The sequence below is a fragment of the Heterodontus francisci genome, chromosome 3 (genome assembly GCF_036365525.1).
Source record: "Heterodontus francisci isolate sHetFra1 chromosome 3, sHetFra1.hap1, whole genome shotgun sequence".
Taxonomy (NCBI): Eukaryota; Metazoa; Chordata; class Chondrichthyes; order Heterodontiformes; family Heterodontidae; genus Heterodontus; species Heterodontus francisci.
In genome coordinates this window covers 206896372-206921554 of record NC_090373.1, presented here as the reverse complement: position 1 = coordinate 206921554, position 25183 = coordinate 206896372, and the positions used below count along the sequence as shown (strand labels likewise).

At 52.0% G+C, this 25183-nt stretch overlaps 1 protein-coding gene across 3 annotated transcripts in view; it reads left to right on the top strand.

Moving 5' to 3' along the window:
- Window positions 1-25183, top strand: part of abcc10 (ATP-binding cassette, sub-family C (CFTR/MRP), member 10) — a 505256-nt gene that overhangs the window by 366379 nt on the left and 113694 nt on the right. For all 3 annotated transcript variants that reach the window (XM_068028201.1, XM_068028199.1, XM_068028202.1), the window contains exons 19-20: window positions 21698-21843; window positions 21943-22040. In XM_068028201.1, the coding sequence (XP_067884302.1) occupies window positions 21698-21843; window positions 21943-22040 (244 nt within the window). The remainder of the gene's footprint in view (window positions 1-21697; window positions 21844-21942; window positions 22041-25183) is intronic.

Genomic DNA, 25183 nt, shown 5'->3' with positions numbered 1-25183 from the left:
ATCACTGTCCATGTCCCCATCCCCAGGATTCTGACTCTCAGCTAACATCGCTGTCCATGTCCCCATCCCCGGGATTCTGACACTAAGCGAGCATCACTGTCCATGTCCCCATCCCCAGGATTGTGACACTAAGCTAACATCTCTCTCCATGTCCCCATCCCCGGGATTCTGACACTAAGCTAACATCTCTGTTCATGTCCCCATCCCGAGGATTCTGACACTAAGCTAACATCTCTGTCCATGTCCCCATCCCCGGGATTCTGACTCTCAGCTAACATCACTGTTCATGTCCCCATCCCCAGGATTCTGACACTAAGCTAACATCTCTGTCCATGTCCCCATCCCCGGGATTCTGACTCTCAGCTAACATCTCTGTCCATGTCCCCATCCCCGGGATTCTGACTCTCAGCTAACATCGCTGTCCCCGTCCCCAATCCCGGGATTCTGACTTTCAGCTAACATCGCTGTCCTTGTCCCCAATCCCGGGATTCTGACACTAAGCTAACATGGCTGTCCATGTTCCCATCCCCAGGATTCTGACTCTCACCTAACATCGCTGTCCATGTCCCCAATCCCGGGATTCTGACTCTCACCTAACATCGCTGTCCATGTCCCCAATCCCGGGATTCTGACTCTCAGCTAACATCGCTGTCCATGTCCCCAATCCCGGGATTCTGACTCTCAGCTAACATCGCTGTCCATGTCCCCATCCCCGGGATTCTGACTCTCAGCGAACATCGCTGTCCATGTCCCCAATCCCGGGATTCTGACACTAAGCTAACATCGCTGTCCATGTCCCCATCCCCAGGATTGTGACACTAAGCTAACATCTCTGTCCATGTCCCCATCCCCGGGATTCTGACACTAAGCTAACGTAGCTGTCCATGTCCCCATCCCCGGGATTCTGACTCTCAGCTAACATCACTGTCCATGTCCCCATCCCCAGGATTCTGACACTAAGCTAACATCGCTGTCCATGTCCCCATCCCGGGATTCTGACACTAAGCTAACATCTCTGTCCATGTCCCCAATCCCGGGATTCTGACACGAAGCTAACGTAGCTGTCCATGTCCCCATCCCCGGGATTCTGACACGAAGCTAGCATCACTGTCCATTTCCCCATCCCCAGGATTCTGACTCTCAGCTCACATCGCTGTCCATGTCCCCATCCCCAGGATTGTGACACTAAGCTAACATCTCTGTCCATGTCCCCATCCCCGGGATTCTGACACTAAGCTAACATCGCTGTCCATGTCCCCATCCCCAGGATTCTGACACTAAGCTAACATCTCTGTCCATGTCCCCATCCCCGGGATTCTGACACTAAGCTAACATCTCTGTCCATGTCCCCATCCCCGGGATTCTGACTCTCAGCTAACATCGCTGTCCCCGTCCCCAATCCCGGGATTCTGACTTTCAGCTAACATCGCTGTCCATGTCCCCAATCCCGGGATTCTGACACTAAGCTAACATGGCTGTCCATGTTCCCATCCCCAGGATTCTGACTCTCACCTAACATCGCTGTCCATGTCCCCAATCCCGGGATTCTGACTCTCACCTAACATCGCTGTCCATGTCCCCAATCCCGGGATTCTGACTCTCAGCTAACATCGCTGTCCATGTCCCCAATCCCGGGATTCTGACTCTCAGCTAACATCGCTGTCCATGTCCCCATCCCCGGGATTCTGACTCTCAGCGAACATCGCTGTCCATGTCCCCAATCCCGGGATTCTGACACTAAGCTAACATTGCTGTCCATGTCCCCATCCCCAGGATTCTCACACTAAGCTAACATCTCTGTCCATGTCCCCATCCCCGGGATTCTGACTCTCAGCTAACATCACTGTCCATGTCCCCATCCCCGGGATTCTGACACTAAGCTAACATCTCTGTCCATGTCCCCATCCCCGGGATTCTGACTCTCAGCTAACATCACTGTCCATGTTCCCATCCCCGGGATTCTGACACTAAGCTAATATCACTGTCCATGTCCCCATCCCCGGGATTCTGACACTAAGCTAACATCTCTGTCCATATCCCCATCCCCAGGATTCTGACACGAAGCTAACGTAGCTGTCCATGTCCCCATCCCTGGGATTCTGACTCTCAGCTAACATCACTGTCCATGTCCCCATCCCCAGGATTCTGACACTAAGCTAACATCTCTGTCCATGTCCCCATCCCCAGGATTCTGACACTAAGCTAACATCTCTGTCCATGTCCCCATCCCCAGGATTCTGACACTAAGCTAACATCTCTGTCCATGTCCCCAATCCCGGGATTCTGACACTAAGCTAACATAGCTGTCCATGTCCCCAATCCCGGGATTCTGACACGAAGCTAACATCTCTGTCCATGTCCCCATCCCCGGGATTCTGACACTAAGCTAACATCTCTGTCCATGTCCCCATCCCCAGGATTCTGACACTAAGCTAACGTAGCTGTCCATGTCCCCATCCCCGGGATTCTGACACGAAGGTAACATCGCTGTCCATGTCCCCATCCCCAGGATTCTGACTCTCAGCTCACATCGCGGTCCATGTCCCCAATCTCTGGATTCTGACACGAAGCTAACGTAGCTGTCCATGTCCCCATCCCCGGGATTCTGACACGAAGCTAACATCTCTGTCCATGTCCCCATCCCCGGGATTCTGACACTAAGCTAGCATCACTGTCCATGTCCCCATCCCCAGGATTCTGACTCTCAGCTCACATCGCTGTCCATGTCCCCATCCCCAGGATTCTGACACTAAGCTAACATCTCTGTCCATGTCCCCATCCCCAGGATTCTGACACTAAGCTAGCATCGCTGTCCATGTCCCCATCCCCAGGATTCAACACTAAGCTAACATCTCTGTCCATGTCCCCATCCCCAGGATTCTGACACTAAGCTAACGTAGCTGTCCATGTCCCCATCCCCGGGATTCTGACACTAAGCTAGCATCACTGTCCATGTCCCCATCCCCAGGATTCTGACTCTCAGCTCACATCGCTGTCCATGTCCCCATCCCCGGGATTCTGACACTAAGCTAACACCTCTGTCCATGTCCCCATCCCCGGGATTCTGACACTAAGCTAACATCTCTGTCCATGTCCCCATCCCCAGGATTCTGACACTAAGCTAACATCTCTGTCCATGTCCCCATCCCCAGGATTCTGACACTAAGCTAACATCTCTGTCCATGTCCCCATCCCCAGGATTCTGACACTAAGCTAACATCTCTGTCCATGTCCCCATCCCCAGGATTCTGACACTAAGCTAACATCGCTGTCCATGTCCCCATCCCCGGGATTCTGACACTAAGCTAACATCTCTGTCCATGTCCCCAATCCCGGGATTCTGACACTAAGCTAACATAGCTGTCCATGTCCCCAATCCCGGGATTCTGACACGAAGCTAACATCGCGGTCCATGTCCCCAATCTCTGGATTCTGACACGAAGCTAACGTAGCTGTCCATGTCCCCATCCCCGGGATTCTGACTCTCAGCTCACATCGCTGTCCATGTCCCCATCCCCAGGATTGTGACACTAAGCTAACATCTCTGTCCATGTCCCCATCCCCGGGATTCTGACTCTCAGCTCACATCGCTGTCCATGTCCCCATCCCCAGGATTGTGACACTAAGCTAACATCTCTGTCCATGTCCCCATCCCCGGGATTCTGACACTAAGCTAACATCGCTGTCCATGTCCCCATCCCCAGGATTCTGACACTAAGCTAACATCTCTGTCCATGTCCCCATCCCCGGAATTCTGACACTAAGCTAACATCTCTGTCCATGTCCCCATCCCCGGGATTCTGACTCTCAGCTAACATCGCTGTCCCCGTCCCCAATCCCGGGATTCTGACTTTCAGCTAACATCGCTGTCCATGTCCCCAATCCCGGGATTCTGACACTAAGCTAACATGGCTGTCCATGTTCCCATCCCCAGGATTCTGACTCTCACCTAACATCGCTGTCCATGTCCCCAATCCCGGGATTCTGACTCTCACCTAACATCGCTGTCCATGTCCCCAATCCCGGGATTCTGACTCTCAGCTGACATCGCTGTCCATGTCCCCAATCCCGGGATTCTGACTCTCAGCTAACATCGCTGTCCATGTCCCCATCCCCGGGATTCTGACTCTCAGCGAACATCGCTGTCCATGTCCCCAATCCCGGGATTCTGACACTAAGCTAACATCGCTGTCCATGTCCCCATCCCCAGGATTCTCACACTAAGCTAACATCTCTGTCCATGTCCCCATCCCCGGGATTCTGACTCTCAGCTAACATCACTGTCCATGTCCCCATCCCCGGGATTCTGACACTAAGCTAACATCTCTGTCCATGTCCCCATCCCCGGGATTCTGACTCTCAGCTAACATCACTGTCCATGTCCCCATCCCCGGGATTCTGACACTAAGCTAATATCACTGTCCATGTCCCCATCCCCGGGATTCTGACACTAAGCTAACATCTCTGTCCATATCCCCATCCCCAGGATTCTGACACGAAGCTAACGTAGCTGTCCATGTCCCCATCCCCGGGATTCTGACTCTCAGCTAACATCACTGTCCATGTCCCCATCCCCAGGATTCTGACACTAAGCTAACATCTCTGTCCATGTCCCCATCCCCGGGATTCTGACACTAAGCTAACACCTCTGTCCATGTCCCCATCCCCGGGATTCTGACACTAAGCTAACATCTCTGTCCATGTCCCCATCCCCAGGATTCTGACACTAAGCTAACATCTCTGTCCATGTCCCCATCCCCAGGATTCTGACACTAAGCTAACATCTCTGTCCATGTCCCCATCCCCAGGATTCTGACACTAAGCTAACATCGCTGTCCATGTCCCCATCCCCGGGATTCTGACACTAAGCTAACATCTCTGTCCATGTCCCCAATCCCGGGATTCTGACACTAAGCTAACATAGCTGTCCATGTCCCCATCCCCGGGATTCTGACACTAAGCTAACATCTCTGTCCATGTCCCCATCCCCGGGTTTCTGACTCTCAGCTAACATCGCTGTCCCCGTCCCCAATCCCGGGATTCTGACTTTCAGCTAACATCGCTGTCCATGTCCCCAATCCCGGGATTCTGACACTAAGCTAACATGGCTGTCCATGTTCCCATCCCCAGGATTCTGACTCTCACCTAACATCGCTGTCCATGTCTCCAATCCCGGGATTCTGACTCTCACCTAACATCTCTGTCCATGTTCCCATCCCCAGGATTCTGACTCTCACCTAACATCTCTGTTCATGTCCCCATCCCCAGGATTCTGACACTAAGCTAACATCTCTGTCCATGTCCCCATCCCCAGGATTCTGACACTAAGCTAACATCTCTGTCCATGTCCCCATCCCCGGGATTCTGACTCTCACCTAACATCTCTGTCCATGTCCCCATCCCCAGGATTCTGACTCTCACCTAACATCTCTGTCCATGTCCCCATCCCCAGGATTCTGACACTAAGCTAACATCTCTGTCCATGTCCCCATCCCCGGGATTCTGACTCTCACCTAACATCTCTGTCCATGTCCCCATCCCCAGGATTCTGACACTAAGCTAACATCTCTGTCCATGTCCCCATCCCCGGGATTCTGACTCTCACCTAACATCTCTGTCCATGTCCCCATCCCCAGGATTCTGACACTAAGCTAACATCTCTGTCCATGTCCCCATCCCCGGGATTCTGACTCTCAGCTAACATCACTGTTCATGTCCCCATCCCCAGGATTCTGACACTAAGCTAACATCTCTGTCCATGTCCCCTTCCCCAGGATTCTGACTCTCACCTAACATCTCTGTCCATGTCCCCATCCCCAGGATTCTGACACTAAGCTAACATCTCTGTCCATGTCCCCATCCCCGGGATTCTGACACTAAGCTAACATCTCTGTCCATGTCCCCATCCCCGGGATTCTGACTCTCAGCTAACATCGCTGTCCCCGTCCCCAATCCCGGGATTCTGACTTTCAGCTAACATCGCTGTCCATGTCCCCAATCCCGGGATTCTGACACTAAGCTAACATGGCTGTCCATGTTCCCATCCCCAGGATTCTGACTCTCACCTAACATCGCTGTCCATGTCCCCAATCCCGGGATTCTGACTCTCACCTAACATCGCTGTCCATGTCCCCAATCCCGGGATTCTGACTCTCAGCTAACATCGCTGTCCATGTCCCCATCCCCGGGATTCTGACTCTCAGCGAACATCGCTGTCCATGTCCCCAATCCCGGGATTCTGACACTAAGCTAACATCGCTGTCCATGTCCCCAATCCCGGGATTCTGACTTTCAGCTAACATCGCTGTCCATGTCCCCAATCCCGGGATTCTGACTTTCAGCTAACATCTCTGTCCATGTCCCCAATCCCGGGATTCTGACTCGCAGCTAACATCTCTGTCCATGTCCCCATCTCTGGGATTCTGACACTAAGCTAACATAGCTGTGCATGTCCCCAATCCCGGGATTCTGACACGAAGCTAACTTCGCTGTCCATGTCCCCAATCCCGGGATTCTGACTCTCAGCTAACATCTCTGTCCATGTCCCCATCTCTGGGATTCTGACACTAAGCTAACTTCGCTGTCCATGTCCCCAATCCCGGGATTCTGACACTAAGCTAACATCGCTGTCCATGTCCCCAATCCCGGGATCCTGACTTTCAGCTAACATCGCTGTCCATGTCCCCAATCCCGGGATTCTGACTCTCAGCTAACATCTCTGTCCATGTCCCCATCTCTGGGATTCTGACACTAAGCTAACATAGCTGTCCATGTCCCCAATCCCGGGATTCTGACACGAAGCTAACATCTCTGTCCATGTCCCCATCCCCAGGATTCTTACACTAAGCTAACATCGCTGTCCCCAATCCCGGGATTCTGACACGAAGCTAACATCGCGGTCCATGTCCCCGTCCCCGGGATTCTCACACTAAGCTAACACCTCTGTCCATGTCCCCATCCCTGGGATTCTGACACTAAGCTAACATCTCTGTCCATGTCCCCATCCCCAGGATTCTGACACGAAGCTCACATCGCTGTCCATGTCCCCATCCCCAGGATTCTGACACGAAGCTCACATCTCTGTCCATATCCCCATCCCCAGGATTCTGACTCTCAGCTAACATCGCTGTCCATGTTCCCATCCCCGGGATTCTGACACTAAGCTAACATCTCTGTCCATGTCCCCGATCCCGGGATTCTGACACTAAGCTAACATAGCTGTCCATGTCCCCAATCCCGGGATTCTGACACTAAGCTAACATCGCTGTCCATGTCCCCATCCCCAGGATTCTCACACTAAGCTAACATCTCTGTCCATGTCCCCATCCCCGGGATTCTGACTCTCAGCTAACATCACTGTCCATGTCCCCATCCCCGGGATTCTGACACTAAGCTAACATCTCTGTCCATGTCCCCATCCCCGGGATTCTGACTCTCAGCTAACATCACTGTCCATGTCCCCATCCCCGGGATTCTGACACTAAGCTAATATCACTGTCCATGTCCCCATCCCCGGGATTCTGACACTAAGCTAACATCTCTGTCCATATCCCCATCCCCAGGATTCTGACACGAAGCTAACGTAGCTGTCCATGTCCCCATCCCCGGGATTCTGACTCTCAGCTAACATCACTGTCCATGTCCCCATCCCCAGGATTCTGACACTAAGCTAACATCTCTGTCCATGTCCCCATCCCCGGGATTCTGACACTAAGCTAACACCTCTGTCCATGTCCCCATCCCCGGGATTCTGACACTAAGCTAACATCTCTGTCCATGTCCCCATCCCCAGGATTCTGACACTAAGCTAACATCTCTGTCCATGTCCCCATCCGCAGGATTCTGACACTAAGCTAACATCTCTGTCCATGTCCCCATCCCCAGGATTCTGACACTAAGCTAACATCGCTGTCCATGTCCCCATCCCCGGGATTCTGACACTAAGCTAACATCTCTGTCCATGTCCCCAATCCCGGGATTCTGACACTAAGCTAACATAGCTGTCCATGTCCCCATCCCCGGGATTCTGACACTAAGCTAACATCTCTGTCCATGTCCCCATCCCCGGGATTCTGACTCTCAGCTAACATCGCTGTCCCCGTCCCCAATCCCGGGATTCTGACTTTCAGCTAACATCGCTGTCCATGTCCCCAATCCCGGGATTCTGACACTAAGCTAACATGGCTGTCCATGTTCCCATCCCCAGGATTCTGACTCTCACCTAACATCGCTGTCCATGTCCCCAATCCCGGGATTCTGACTCTCACCTAACATCTCTGTCCATGTTCCCATCCCCAGGATTCTGACTCTCACCTAACATCTCTGTCCATGTCCCCATCCCCAGGATTCTGACACTAAGCTAACATCTCTGTCCATGTCCCCATCCCCAGGATTCTGACTCTCACCTAACATCTCTGTCCATGTCCCCATCCCCAGGATTCTGACACTAAGCTAACATCTCTGTCCATGTCCCCATCCCCGGGATTCTGACTCTCACCTAACATCTCTGTCCATGTCCCCATCCCCAGGATTCTGACACTAAGCTAACATCTCTGTCCATGTCCCCATCCCCGGGATTCTGACTCTCACCTAACATCTCTGTCCATGTCCCCATCCCCAGGATTCTGACACTAAGCTAACATCTCTGTCCATGTCCCCATCCCCGGGATTCTGACTCTCAGCTAACATCACTGTTCATGTCCCCATCCCCAGGATTCTGACACTAAGCTAACATCTCTGTCCATGTCCCCTTCCCCAGGATTCTGACTCTCACCTAACATCTCTGTCCATGTCCCCATCCCCAGGATTCTGACACTAAGCTAACATCTCTGTCCATGTCCCCATCCCCGGGATTCTGACACTAAGCTAACATCTCTGTCCATGTCCACATCCCCGGGATTCTGACTCTCAGCTAACATCGCTGTCACCGTCCCCAATCCCGGGATTCTGACTTTCAGCTAACATCGCTGTCCATGTCCCCAATCCCGGGATTCTGACACTAAGCTAACATGGCTGTCCATGTTCCCATCCCCAGGATTCTGACTCTCACCTAACATCGCTGTCCATGTCCCCAATCCCGGGATTCTGACTTTCACCTAACATCGCTGTCCATGTCCCCAATCCCGGGATTCTGACTCTCAGCTAACATCGCTGTCCATGTCCCCATCCCCGGGATTCTGACTCTCAGCGAACATCGCTGTCCATGTCCCCAATCCTGGGATTCTGACACTAAGCTAACATCGCTGTCCATGTCCCCAATCCCGGGATTCTGACTTTCAGCTAACATCGCTGTCCATGTCCCCAATCCCGGGATTCTGACTTTCAGCTAACATCGCTGTCCATGTCCCCAATCCCGGGATTCTGACTCGCAGCTAACATCTCTGTCCATGTCCCCATCTCTGGGATTCTGACACTAAGCTAACATAGCTGTGCATGTCCCCAATCCCGGGATTCTGACACGAAGCTAACTTCGCTGTCCATGTCCCCAATCCCGGGATTCTGACTCTCAGCTAACATCTCTGTCCATGTCCCCATCTCTGGGATTCTGACACTAAGCTAACTTCGCTGTCCATGTCCCCATCCCCGGGATTCTGACACTAAGCTAACATCTCTGTCCATATCCCCATCCCCAGGATTCTGACACGAAGCTAACGTAGCTGTCCATGTCCCCATCCCCGGGATTCTGACTCTCAGCTAACATCACTGTCCATGTCCCCATCCCCAGGATTCTGACACTAAGCTAACATCTCTGTCCATGTCCCCATCCCCGGGATTCTGACACTAAGCTAACACCTCTGTCCATGTCCCCATCCCCGGGATTCTGACACTAAGCTAACATCTCTGTCCATGTCCCCATCCCCAGGATTCTGACACTAAGCTAACATCTCTGTCCATGTCCCCATCCCCAGGATTCTGACACTAAGCTAACATCTCTGTCCATGTCCCCATCCCCAGGATTCTGACACTAAGCTAACATCTCTGTCCATGTCCCCATCCCCAGGATTCTGACACTAAGCTAACATCGCTGTCCATGTCCCCATCCCCGGGATTCTGACACTAAGCTAACATCTCTGTCCATGTCCCCAATCCCGGGATTCTGACACTAAGCTAACATCTCTGTCCATGTCCCCATCCCCGGGATTCTGACTCTCAGCTAACATCGCTGTCCCCGTCCCCAATCCCGGGATTCTGACTTTCAGCTAACATCGCTGTCCATGTCCCCAATCCCGGGATTCTGACACTAAGCTAACATGGCTGTCCATGTTCCCATCCCCAGGATTCTGACTCTCACCTAACATCGCTGTCCATGTCCCCAATCCCGGGATTCTGACTCTCACCTAACATCTCTGTCCATGTTCCCATCCCCAGGATTCTGACTCTCACCTAACATCTCTGTCCATGTCCCCATCCCCAGGATTCTGACACTAAGCTAACATCTCTGTCCATGTCCCCATCCCCAGGATTCTGACTCTCACCTAACATCTCTGTCCATGTCCCCATCCCCAGGATTCTGACACTAAGCTAACATCTCTGTCCATGTCCCCATCCCCGGGATTCTGACTCTCACCTAACATCTCTGTCCATGTCCCCATCCCCAGGATTCTGACACTAAGCTAACATCTCTGTCCATGTCCCCATCCCCGGGATTCTGACTCTCACCTAACATCTCTGTCCATGTCCCCATTTCCAGGATTCTGACACTAAGCTAACATCTCTGTCCATGTCCCCATCCCCGGGATTCTGACTCTCAGCTAACATCACTGTTCATGTCCCCATCCCCAGGATTCTGACACTAAGCTAACATCTCTGTCCATGTCCCCTTCCCCAGGATTCTGACTCTCACCTAACATCTCTGTCCATGTCCCCATCCCCAGGATTCTGACACTAAGCTAACATCTCTGTCCATGTCCCCATCCCCGGGATTCTGACACTAAGCTAACATCTCTGTCCATGTCCCCATCCCCGGGATTCTGACTCTCAGCTAACATCGCTGTCCCCGTCCCCAATCCCGGGATTCTGACTTTCAGCTAACATCGCTGTCCATGTCCCCAATCCCGGGATTCTGACACTAAGCTAACATGGCTGTCCATGTTCCCATCCCCAGGATTCTGACTCTCACCTAACATCGCTGTCCATGTCCCCAATCCCGGGATTCTGACTTTCACCTAACATCGCTGTCCATGTCCCCAATCCCGGGATTCTGACTCTCAGCTAACATCGCTGTCCATGTCCCCATCCCCGGGATTCTGACTCTCAGCGAACATCGCTGTCCATGTCCCCAATCCTGGGATTCTGACACTAAGCTAACATCGCTGTCCATGTCCCCAATCCCGGGATTCTGACTTTCAGCTAACATCGCTGTCCATGTCCCCAATCCCGGGATTCTGACTTTCAGCTAACATCGCTGTCCATGTCCCCAATCCCGGGATTCTGACTCGCAGCTAACATCTCTGTCCATGTCCCCATCTCTGGGATTCTGACACTAAGCTAACATAGCTGTGCATGTCCCCAATCCCGGGATTCTGACACGAAGCTAACTTCGCTGTCCATGTCCCCAATCCCGGGATTCTGACTCTCAGCTAACATCTCTGTCCATGTCCCCATCTCTGGGATTCTGACACTAAGCTAACTTCGCTGTCCATGTCCCCAATCCCGGGATTCTGACACTAAGCTAACATCGCTGTCCATGTCCCCAATCCCGGGATCCTGACTTTCAGCTAACATCGCTGTCCATGTCCCCAATCCCGGGATTCTGACTCTCAGCTAACATCTCTGTCCATGTCCCCATCTCTGGGATTCTGACACTAAGCTAACATCGCTGTCCATGTCCCCAATCCCGGGATTCTGACACGAAGCTAACATCTCTGTCCATGTCCCCATCCCCAGGATTCTTACACTAAGCTAACATCGCTGTCCCCAATCCCGGGATTCTGACACGAAGCTAACATCGCGGTCCATGTCCCCGTCCCCGGGATTCTGACACTAAGCTAACACCTCTGTCCATGTCCCCATCCCTGGGATTCTGACACTAAGCTAACATCTCTGTCCATGTCCCCATCCCCAGGATTCTGACACGAAGCTCACATCGCTGTCCATGTCCCCATCCCCAGGATTCTGACACGAAGCTAACATCTCTGTCCATGTCCCCATCCCCGGGATTCTGACTCTCAGCTAACATCACTGTCCATGTCCCCATCCCCGGGATTCTGACACGAAGCTAACATCTCTGTCCATATCCCCATCCCCAGGATTCTGACTCTCAGCTAACATCGCTGTCCATGTTCCCATCCCCGGGATTCTGACACTAAGCTAACATCTCTGTCCATGTCCCCGATCCCGGGATTCTGACACTAAGCTAACATAGCTGTCCATGTCCCCAATCCCGGGATTCTGACACGAAGCTAACATCGCGGTCCATGTCCCCAATCTCTGGATTCTGACACGAAGCTAACGTAGCTGTCCATGTCCCCATCCCCGGGATTCTGACACTAAGCGAGCATCACTGTCCATGTCCCCATCCCCAGGATTCTGACTCTCAGCTCACATCGCTGTCCATGTCCCCATCCCCAGGATTGTGACACTAAGCTAACATCTCTGTCCATGTCCCCATCCCCGGGATTCTGACACTAAGCTAACATCTCTGTCCATGTCCCCATCCCCGGGATTCTGACTCTCAGCTAACATCGCTGTCCATGTCCCCATCCCCGGGATTCTGACACTAAGCTAACATCTCTGTCCATGTCCCCATCCCCGGGATTCTGACTCTCAGCTAACATCGCTGTCCATGTCCCCATCCCCGGGATTCTGACACTAAGCTAACATCGCTGTCCATGTCCCCATCCCCGGGATTCTGACTCTCAGCTAACATCACTGTTCATGTCCCCATCCCCGGGATTCTGACACTAAGCTAACATCTCTGTTCATGTCCCCATCCCCAGGATTCTGACACTAAGCTAACATCTCTGTCCATGTCCCCATCCCCGGGATTCTGACTCTCAGCTAACATCACTGTTCATGTCCCCATCCCCAGGATTCTGACACTAAGCTAACATCACTGTCCATGTCCCCATCCCCGGGATTCTGACACTAAGCTAACATCTCTGTCCATGTCCCCATCCCCGGGATTCTGACTCTCAGCTAACATCTCTGTCCATGTCCCCATCCCCGGGATTCTGACTCTCAGCTAACATCGCTGTCCCCGTCCCCAATCCCGGGATTCTGACTTTCAGCTAACATCGCTGTCCATGTCCCCAATCCCGGGATTCTGACACTAAGCTAACATGGCTGTCCATGTTCCCATCCCCAGGATTCTGACTCTCACCTAACATCGCTGTCCATGTCCCCAATCCCGGGATTCTGACTCTCACCTAACATCGCTGTCCATGTCCCCAATCCCGGGATTCTGACTCTCAGCTAACATCGCTGTCCATGTCCCCAATCCCGGGATTCTGACTCTCAGCTAACATCGATGTCCATGTCCCCATCCCCGGGATTCTGACTCTCAGCGAACATCGCTGTCCATGTCCTCAATCCCGGGATTCTGACACTAAGCTAACATCGCTGTCCATGTCCCCATCCCCAGGATTGTGACACTAAGCTAACATCTCTGTCCATGTCCCCATCCCCGGGATTCTGACACTAAGCTAACGTAGCTGTCCATGTCCCCATCCCCAGGATTGTGACACTAAGCTAACATCACTGTCCATGTCCCCATCCCCGGGATTCTGACACTAAGCTAACATCGCTGTCCATGTCCCCATCCCCAGGATTCTGACACTAAGCTAACATCTCTGTCCATGTCCCCATCCCCGGGATTCTGACACTAAGCTAACATCGCGGTCCATGTCCCCATCCCCAGGATTCTGACACTAAGCTAACATCACTGTCCATGTCCCCATCCCCGGGATTCTGACTCTCAGCTAACATCTCTGTCCATGTCCCCATCCCCGGGATTCTGACTCTCAGCTAACATCGCTGTCCCCGTCCCCAATCCCGGGATTCTGACTTTCAGCTAACATCGCTGTCCATGTCCCCAATCCCGGGATTCTGACACTAAGCTAACATGGCTGTCCATGTTCCCATCCCCAGGATTCTGACTCTCACCTAACATCGCTGTCCATGTCCTCAATCCCGGGATTCTGACTCTCACCTAACATCGCTGTCCATGTCCCCAATCCCGGGATTCTGACTCTCAGCTAACATCGCTGTCCATGTCCCCAATCCCGGGATTCTGACTCTCAGCTAACATCGCTGTCCATGTCCCCATCCCCGGGATTCTGACTCTCAGCGAACATCGCTGTCCATGTCCCCAATCCCGGGATTCCGACACTAAGCTAACATCGCTGTCCATGTCCCCATCCCCAGGATTGTGACACTAAGCTAACATCTCTGTCCATGTCCCCATCCCCGGGATTCTGACACTAAGCTAACATCGCTGTCCATGTCCCCATCCCCGGGATTCTGACACTAAGCTAACATCACTGTCCATGTCCCCATCCCCAGGATTCTGACACTAAGCTAACATCACTGTCCATGTCCCCATCCCCAGGATTCTGACACTAAGCTAACATCACTGTCCATGTCCCCATCCCCGGGATTCTGACTCTCAGCTCACATCGCTGTCCATGTCCCCATCCCCAGGATTCTGACACTAAGCTAACATCACTGTCCATGTCCCCATCTCCAGGATTCGGACACTAAGCTAACATCGCTGTCCATGTCCCCATCCCCAGGATTCTCACACTAAGCTAACATCTCTGTCCATGTCCCCATCCCCGGGATTCTGACTCTCAGCTAACATCACTGTCCATGTCCCCATCCCCGGGATTCTGACACTAAGCTAACATCTCTGTCCATGTCCCCATCCCCGGGATTCTGACACTAAGCTAATATCACTGTCCATGTCCCCATCCCCAGGATTCTGACACTAAGCTAACATCTCTGTCCATATCCCCATCCCCAGGATTCTGACACGAAGCTAACGTAGCTGTCCATGTCCCCATCCCCGGGATTCTGACACTAATTTAACATCACTGTCCATGTCCCCATCCCCGGGATTCTGACACTAAGCTAACATCTCTGTCCATATCCCCATCCCCAGGATTCTGACACTAAGCTAACATCTCTGTCCATATCCCCATCCTCAGGATTCTGACTCTCAGCTCACATCGCTGTCCATGTCCCCATCCCCGGGATTCTGACACTAAGCTAACATCTCTGTCCATGTCCCCATCCCCAGGATTCTGACTCTCAGCTCACATCGCTGTTCACGTCCCCATCCCCGGGATTCTGACACTAAGCTAACATCTCTGTCCATGTCCTCAATCCCGGGATTCTGACACTATGCTAACATAGCTGTCCATGTCCGCAATCCCGGGATTCTGACACGAAGCTAACATCGCGGTCCATGTCCCCAATCCCGGGATTCTGACACTAAGCTAACATCGCTGTCCATGTCCCCATCCCCGGGATTCTGACACGAAGCTAACATCGCGGTCCATGTCCCCATCCCCGGCATTCTGACCCTAAGCTAACATCTCTGTCCATGTCCCCAATCCCGGGATCCTGACTTTCAGCTAACATCGCTGTCCATGTCCCCAATCCCGGGATTCTGACTCTCAGCTAACATCTCTGTCCATGTCCCCATCTCTGGGATTCTGACACTAAGCTAACATAGCTGTCCATGTCCCCAATCCCGGGATTCTGACACGAAGCTAACATCTCTGTCCATGTCCCCATCCCCAGGATTCTTACACTAAGCTAACATCGCTGTCCCCAATCCCGGGATTCTGACACGAAGCTAACATCGCGGTCCATGTCCCCGTCCCCGGGATTCTGACACTAAGCTAACACCTCTGTCCATGTCCCCATCCCTGGGATTCTGACACTAAGCTAACATCTCTGTCCATGTCCCCATCCCCAGGATTCTGACACGAAGCTCACATCGCTGTCCATGTCCCCATCCCCAGGATTCTGACACGAAGCTAACATCTCTGTCCATGTCCCCATCCCCGGGATTCTGACACGAAGCTAACATCTCTGTCCATATCCCCATCCCCAGGATTCTGACTCTCAGCTAACATCGCTGTCCATGTTCCCATCCCCGGGATTCTGACACTAAGCTAACATCTCTGTCCATGTCCCCGATCCCGGGATTCTGACACTAAGCTAACATAGCTGTCCATGTCCCCAATCCCGGGATTCTGACACGAAGCTAACATCGCGGTCCATGTCCCCAATCTCTGGATTCTGACACGAAGCTAACGTAGCTGTCCATGTCCCCATCCCCGGGATTCTGACACTAAGCGAGCATCACTGTCCATGTCCCCATCCCCAGGATTCTGACTCTCAGCTCACATCGCTGTCCATGTCCCCATCCCCAGGATTGTGACACTAAGCTAACATCTCTGTCCATGTCCCCATCCCCGGGATTCTGACACTAAGCTAACATCTCTGTCCATGTCCCCATCCCCGGGATTCTGACTCTCAGCTAACATCGCTGTCCATGTCCCCATCCCCGGGATTCTGACACTAAGCTAACATCGCTGTCCATGTCCCCATCCCCGGGATTCTGACTCTCAGCTAACATCACTGTTCATGTCCCCATCCCCGGGATTCTGACACTAAGCTAACATCTCTGTTCATGTCCCCATCCCCAGGATTCTGACACTAAGCTAACATCTCTGTCCATGTCCCCATCCCCGGGATTCTGACTCTCAGCTAACATCACTGTTCATGTCCCCATCCCCAGGATTCTGACACTAAGCTAACATCACTGTCCATGTCCCCATCCCCGGGATTCTGACACTAAGCTAACATCTCTGTCCATGTCCCCATCCCCGGGATTCTGACTCTCAGCTAACATCTCTGTCCATGTCCCCATCCCCGGGATTCTGACTCTCAGCTAACATCTCTGTCCCCGTCCCCAATCCCGGGATTCTGACTTTCAGCTAACATCGCTGTCCATGTCCCCAATCCCGGGATTCTGACACTAAGCTAACATGGCTGTCCATGTTCCCATCCCCAGGATTCTGACTCTCACCTAACATCGCTGTCCATGTCCCCAATCCCGGGATTCTGACTCTCACCTAACATCGCTGTCCATGTCCCCAATCCCGGGATTCTGACTCTCAGCTAACATCGCTGTCCATGTCCCCAATCCCGGGATTCTGACTCTCAGCTAACATCGATGTCCATGTCCCCATCCCCGGGATTCTGACTCTCAGCGAACATCGCTGTCCATGTCCTCAATCCCGGGATTCTGACACTAAGCTAACATCGCTGTCCATGTCCCCATCCCCAGGATTGTGACACTAAGCTAACATCTCTGTCCATGTCCCCATCCCCGGGATTCTGACACTAAGCTAACGTAGCTGTCCATGTCCCCATCCCCAGGATTGTGACACTAAGCTAACATCACTGTCCATGTCCCCATCCCCGGGATTCTGACACTAAGCTAACATCGCTGTCCATGTCCCCATCCCCAGGATTCTGACACTAAGCTAACATCTCTGTCCATGTCCCCATCCCCGGGATTCTGACACTAAGCTAACATCGCGGTCCATGTCCCCATCCCCAGGATTCTGACACTAAGCTAACATCACTGTCCATGTCCCCATCCCCGGGATTCTGACTCTCAGCTAACATCTCTGTCCATGTCCCCATCCCCGGGATTCTGACTCTCAGCTAACATCGCTGTCCCCGTCCCCAATCCCGGGATTCTGACTTTCAGCTAACATCGCTGTCCATGTCCCCAATCCCGGGATTCTGACACTAAGCTAACATGGCTGTCCATGTTCCCATCCCCAGGATTCTGACTCTCACCTAACATCGCTGTCCATGTCCTCAATCCCGGGATTCTGACTCTCACCTAACATCGCTGTCCATGTCCCCAATCCCGGGATTCTGACTCTCAGCTAACATCGCTGTCCATGTCCCCAATCCCGGGATTCTGACTCTCAGCTAACATCGCTGTCCATGTCCCCATCCCCGGGATTCTGACTCTCAGCGAACATCGCTGTCCATGTCCCCAATCCCGGGATTCCGACACTAAGCTAACATCGCTGTCCATGTCCCCATCCCCAGGATTGTGACACTAAGCTAACATCTCTGTCCATGTCCCCATCCCCGGGATTCTGACACTAAGCTAACATCGCTGTCCATGTCCCCATCCCCGGGATTCTGACACTAAGCTAACATCACTGTCCATGTCCCCATCCCCAGGATTCTGACACTAAGCTAACATCACTGTCCATGTCCCCATCCCCAGGATTCTGACACTAAGCTAACATCACTGTCCATGTCCCCATCCCCGGGATTCTGACTCTCAGCTCACATCGCTGTCCATGTCCCCATCCCCAGGATTCTGACACTAAGCTAACATCACTGTCCATGTCCCCATCTCCAGGATTCGGACACTAAGCTAACATCGCTGTCCATGTCCCCATCCCCAGGATTCTCACACTAAGCTAACATCTCTGTCCATGTCCCCATCCCCGGGATTCTGACTCTCAGCTAACATCACTGTCCATGTCCCCATCCCCGGGATTCTGACACTAAGCTAACATCTCTGTCCATGTCCCCATCCCCGGGATTCTGACACTAAGCTAATATCACTGTCCATGTCCCCATCCCCAGGATTCTGACACTAAGCTAACATCTCTGTCCATATCCCCATCCCCAGGATTCTGACACGAAGCTAACGTAGCTGTCCATGTCCCCATCCCCGGGATTCTGACACTAATTTAACATCACTGTCCATGTCCCCATCCCCGGGATTCTGACACTAAGCTAACATCTCTGTCCATATCCCCATCCCCAGGATTCTGACACTAAGCTAACATCTCTGTCCATATCCCCATCCTCAGGATTCTGACTCTCAGCTCACATCGCTGTCCATGTCCCCATCCCCGGGATTCTGACACTAAGCTAACATCTCTGTCCATGTCCCCATCCCCAGGATTCTGACTCTCAGCTCACATCGCTGTTCACGTCCCCATCCCCGGGATTCTGACACTAAGCTAACATCTCTGTCCATGTCCTCAATCCCGGGATTCTGACACTATGCTAACATAGCTGTCCATGTCCGCAATCCCGGGATTCTGACACGAAGCTAACATCGCGGTCCATGTCCCCAATCCCGGGATTCTGACACTAAGCTAACATCGCTGTCCATGTCCCCATCCCCGGGATTCTGACACGAAGCTAACATCGCGGTCCATGTCCCCATCCCCGGCATTCTGACACTAAGCTAACATCTCTGTCCATGTCCCCATCCCCGGGATTCTGACACTAAGCTAACATCTCTGTCCATGTCCCCATCCCCGGGATTCTGACACTAAGCTAACATCTCTGTCCATGTCCCCAATCCCGGGATTCTGACACGAAGCTAACATCGCTGTCCATGTCCCCAATCCCGGGATTCTGACACGAAGCTAACATCTCTGTCCATGTCCCCAATCCCGGGATTCTGACACTAAGCTAACATCTCTGTCCACGTCCCCAATCCCGGGATTCTGACACGAAGCTAACATCGCGGTCCATGTCCCCATCCCCGGGATTCTGACACGAAGCTAACATCTCTGTCCATGTTCCCAATCCCGGGATTCTGACACGAAGCTAACATCGCGGTCCATGTCCCCAATCCCGGGATTCTGACACGAAGCTAACATCTCTGTCCATGTCCCCAATCCCGGGATTCTGACACGAAGCTAACATCGCGGTCCATGTCCCCAATCCCGGGATTCTGACACGAAGCTAACATCTCTGTCCATGTCCCCAATCCCGGGATTCTGACACTAAGCTAACATCTCTGTCCATGTCCCCAATCCCGGGATTCTGACACTAAGTTAACATCTCTGTCCATGTCCCCATCCCCAGGATTCTGACACTAAGCTAACATCGCTGTCCATGTCCCCAATCCCGGGATTCTGACACGAAGCTAACATCGCGGTCCATGTCCCCAATCCCGGGATTCTGACACGAAGCTAACATCGCTGTCCATGTCCCCAATCCCTGGATTCTGACACGAAGCTAACATCGCGGTCCATGTCCCCATCCCCGGGATTCTGACACTAAGCTAACATCTCTGTCCATGTCCCCAATCCCGGGATTCTGACACTAAGCTAACATCTCTGTCCATGTCCCCAATCCCGGGATTCTGACACGAAGCTAAAATCTCTGTCCATGTCCCCATCCCCGGGATTCTGACACGAAGCTAACATCTCTGTCCATGTCCCCAATCCCGGGATTCTGACACGAAGCTAACATCGCTGTCCATGTCCCCAATCCCGGGATTCTGACACTAAGCTAACATGTCTGTCCATGTCCCCATCCCCAGGATTCTGACACTAAGCTAACATCTCTGTCCATGTCCCCATCCCCAGGATTCTGACACTAAGCTAACATCGCTGTCCATGTCCCCATCCCCGGGATTCTGACACTAAGCTAACATCTCTGTCCATGTCCCCATCCCCGGGATTCTGACACGAAGCTAACATCTCTGTCCATGTCCCCAATCCCGGGATTCTGACACGAAGCTAACATCGCTGTCCATGTCCCCAATCCCGGGATTCTGACACTAAGCTAACATGTCTGTCCATGTCCCCATCCCCAGGATTCTGACACTAAGCTAACATCTCTGTCCATGTCCCCATCCCCAGGATTCTGACACTAAGCTAACATCGCTGTCCATGTCCCCATCCCCGGGATTCTGACACTAAGCTAACATCTCTGTCCATGTCCCCATCCCCGGGATTCTGACTCTCAGCTAACATCTCTGTCCATGTCCCCATCCCCAGGATTCTGACACTAAGCTAACATCGCTGTCCATGTCCCCATCCCCGGGATTCTGACACTAAGCTAACATCTCTGTCCATGTCCCCATCCCCGGGATTCTGACACTAAGCTAACATCGCGGTCCATGTCCCCAATCTCGGGATTCTGACACGAAGCTAACTTAGCTGTCCATGTCCCACACCCTGCTCGCGTCGCACCGTCTCGGCCTCCCCGCTCGCGTCGCACCATCTCGGCCTCCCCGCTCGCGTCGCCCCCTCTCGTCCTCCCCACTTGCATTGCCCCCCTCTCGGCCTCCCCGCTCATGTCGCCCCGTCTCGTGCTCCCCGCTCGCGTCGCCCCATCTCGTCCTCCCCACTCAGACTGTATGAGCGGTGTGTTATCTGTTATACTGAAGGTCCGGCAGACCCCAGTGTGTCTTGACAGTTTCAGGGAGATGGATATGTTTTAAAATGACTGTAAGGCCTGAGGGCTGTGGCTTGTGAGGTTATTTATGGCTTTGCAGTGTCAGCAATGATACTCCCTCAATTTCTGTGCTTCAGGTAAGGTATATCAGTGCAGTGAGTGGCACTATTCCAGACTTAGTGTTGGCCAGAGTGCTTACTGATTGAACAAAGGTAGAATGATGTTCCTTTCGTCGAGCTGACAGAGAGGTGTCCGAAAGACACCAGCTGAATAATTTACTTTCCCTGCTCAGCTCTCCTTATGGGACCTTGACTTCATTTCAGTTTGTGCTGACTGGATCAGCATCACTGAATTCATTCCCCTCAGGAGTGCAATGTCCAGATTCAGGGGCAGGGACAATGACTTAAAGGGATAATATGTCAACGAGATTCCTCAGGCGAGGGAAGACCTGGGAATTTACAACTCATTCCCTTTTCCTGGTATTTTGTCTCTTTTCCAGATCAAAGCTGGCTGTTATTCCACAGGATCCAATCCTGTTCAGCGGCACAGTGCGAGAAAATCTGGATCCACTGAGGCAGCATACAGACAACGAGCTGCACAGTGTGTTGGAGCAGTGTCACCTACTGGAACTGACACAGCGAATGGGTAAGTGTGGGTCAGAGCAGCCATCACAGTAACTGTATCCATTTGTATTGATGACGACTTGTGTGTGTCATTGATTGCCCATGTCTCTCTCTACCTCAGGTGGATTAGACACAGAGCTCAGTGAGAGGGGGAAGAATTTATCCATTGGACAGAGACAGCTAATCTGCCTGGCAAGGGCACTTCTCACTCAGGCCAAGGTACTGATCCAGTAGGCATTGTTGGCATAGGGAGCCATTGATTTCTCCTTCAGTCTCCCGGGAATCCTGTCTCTGCTGCCTCTTCCTGGACCTCCATCCACAAGAAGGTTTGAGAAGGCAGCTCACCACCATCTTCTCAAGGGCAATTAGGGATGGGCAGTAAATGCTGGCATTGCCAGTGAAGCCCACATCCCATGAATGAATAACAGAAAAAAAACACCTGTAGTTGTCCGAGGATGAGTTTGTTACTACTGGGGCTGCGTCATTCCAAGTGAACAGCACTCCTGCTTGCCAATGCAGCCTCTGCAGCCTTGAGGCGGCACAGTGGCGCAGTGGTTAGCACTGCAGCCTCACAGCTCCAGTGCCCCGGGTTCAATTCTGGGTACTGCCTGTGTGGAGTTTGCAAGTTCTCCCTGTGTCTGCGTGGGTTTCCTCCGGGTGCTCCGGTTTCCTCCCACATGCCAAAGACTTGCTGGTTGATAGGTTAATTGGCCATTATAAATTGCCCCTAGTATAGGTAGGTGGTAGGGAAATATAGGGACAGGTGGGGATGTGGTAGGAATATGGGATTAGTGTAGGATTAGTATAAATGGGTGGTTGATGGTCGGCACAGACTCGGTGGGCCGAAGGGCCTGTTTCAGTGCTGTATCTCTAAACAAAACTAAACTAAACTGATAAGCTTCATCCAGCACAGAAAAGCTCAGGTCAGGACAGGACGATAGCTCTGCAATTCAAGCTGGCATTCCAGGACACAATAGTGCCATCACGGTGAACCCGACCACAATACCGGGAGTTAGTGCCATAACAGTGAACTCCACCACAGTACCGGGAGTTAGTGCCATAACAGTGAACCCCACCACGGTACCGAGAGTTAGTGCCATAACAGTGAACCCCACTACAGTACTGAGAGTTAGTGCCATAACAGTGAACCCCACTACAGTACTGAGAGTTAGTGCCATAACAGTGAACCCCACTACAGTACTGAGAGTTAGTGCCATAACAGTGAACCCCACCACGGTACCGAGAGTTAGTGCCATAACCGTGAACCCCACCAGAGTACTGAGAGTTAGTGCCATAACAGTGAACCCCACTACAGTACTGAGAGTTAGTGCCATAACAGTGAACCCCACTACAATACTGGGAGTTAGTGCCATAACAGTGAACTCCACCACAGTACCGGGAGTTAGTGCCATAACAGTGAACCCCACTACAGTACTGAGAGTTAGTGCCATAACAGTGAACACCACTACAGTACTGAGAGTTCGTGCCATAACAGTGAACCCCACTACAGTACTGAGAGTTAGTGCCATAACAGTGAACCCCACTACAGTACTGAGAGTTAGTGCCATAACAGTGAACCCCACTACAGTACTGAGAGTTAGTGCCATAACAGTGAACACCACTACAGTACTGAGAGTTAGTGCCATAACAGTGAACCCCACTACAGTACTGAGAGTTAGTGCCATAACAGTGAACCCCACGTCAGTACTGAGAGTTAGTGCCATAACAGTGAACCCCACTACAGTACTGAGAGTTCGTGCCATAACAGTGAACCCCACGTCAGTACTGAGAGTTAGTGCCATAACAGTGAACACCGCTACAGTACTGAGAGTTAGTGCCATAACAGTGAACCCCACTACAGTACTGAGAGTTAGTGCCATAACAGTGAACCCCACGTCAGTACTGAGAGTTAGTGCCATAACAGTGAACCCCACTACAGTACTGAGAGTTAGTGCCATAACAGTGAACACCACTACAGTACTGAGAGTTCATGCCATAACAGTGAACCCCACTACCGTACTGAGAGTTAGTGCCATAACAGTGAACCCCACTACAGTACTGAGAGTTCGTGCCATAACAGTGAACCCCACGTCAGTACTGAGAGTTCGTGCCATAACAGTGAACCCCACTACAGTACTGAGAGTTAGTGCCATAACAGTGAACCCCACTACAGTACTGAGAGTTAGTGCCATAACAGTGAACACCACTACAGTACTGAGAGTTAGTGCCATAACAGTGAACCCCACTACAGTACTGAGAGTTAGTGCCATAACAGTGAACACCACTACAGTACTGAGAGTTAGTGCCATAACAGTGAACCCCACTACAGTACTGAGAGTTAGTGCCATAACAGTGAACACCACTACAGTACTGAGAGTTAGTGCCATAACAGTGAACACCACTACAGTACTGAGAGTTAGTGCCATAACAGTGACCCCCACTACAATACTGAGAGTTAGTTCCAAAACAGTGAACACCACTACAGTACTGAGAGTTAGTGCCATAACAGTGAACCCCACTACAGTACTGAGAGTTAGTGCCATAACAGTGAACCCCACTACAGTACTGAGAGTTAGTGCAATAACAGTGAACACCACTACAGTACTGAGAGTTAGTGCCATAACAGTGAACACCACTACAGTACTGAGAGTTAGTGCCATAACAGTGAACACCACGACCTTACTGAGAGTTAGTGCCATAACAGTGAACCCCACTACAGTACTGAGAGTTAGTGCCATAACAGTGAACCCCACTACAGTACTGAGAGTTAGTGCCATAACAGTGAACACCACTACAGTACTGAGAGTTAGTGCCATAACAGTGAACACCACTACAGTACTGAGAGTTAGTGCCATAACAGTGACCCCCACTACAGTACTGAGAGTTAGTGCCATAACAGTGAACACCACTACAGTACTGAGAGTTAGTGCCATAACAGTGAACCCCACTACAGTACTGAGAGTTAGTGCCATAACAGTGACCCCCACTACAATACTGAGAGTTAGTTCCAAAACAGTGAACACCACTACAGTACTGAGAGTTAGTGCCATAACAGTGAACCCCACTACAGTACTGAGAGTTAGTGCCATAACAGTGAACCCCACTACAGTACTGAGAGTTAGTGCCATAACAGTGAACCCCACTACAGTACTGAGAGTTAGTGCCAAAACAGTGAACACCACTACAGTACTGAGAGTTAGTGCCATAACAGTGAACACCACTACAGTACTGAGAGTTAGTGCCATAACAGTGAACACCACTACCTTACTGAGAGTTAGTGCCATAACAGTGAACCCCACTACAGTACTGAGAGTTAGTGCCATAACAGTGAACACCACTACAGTACTGAGAGTTAGTGCCAT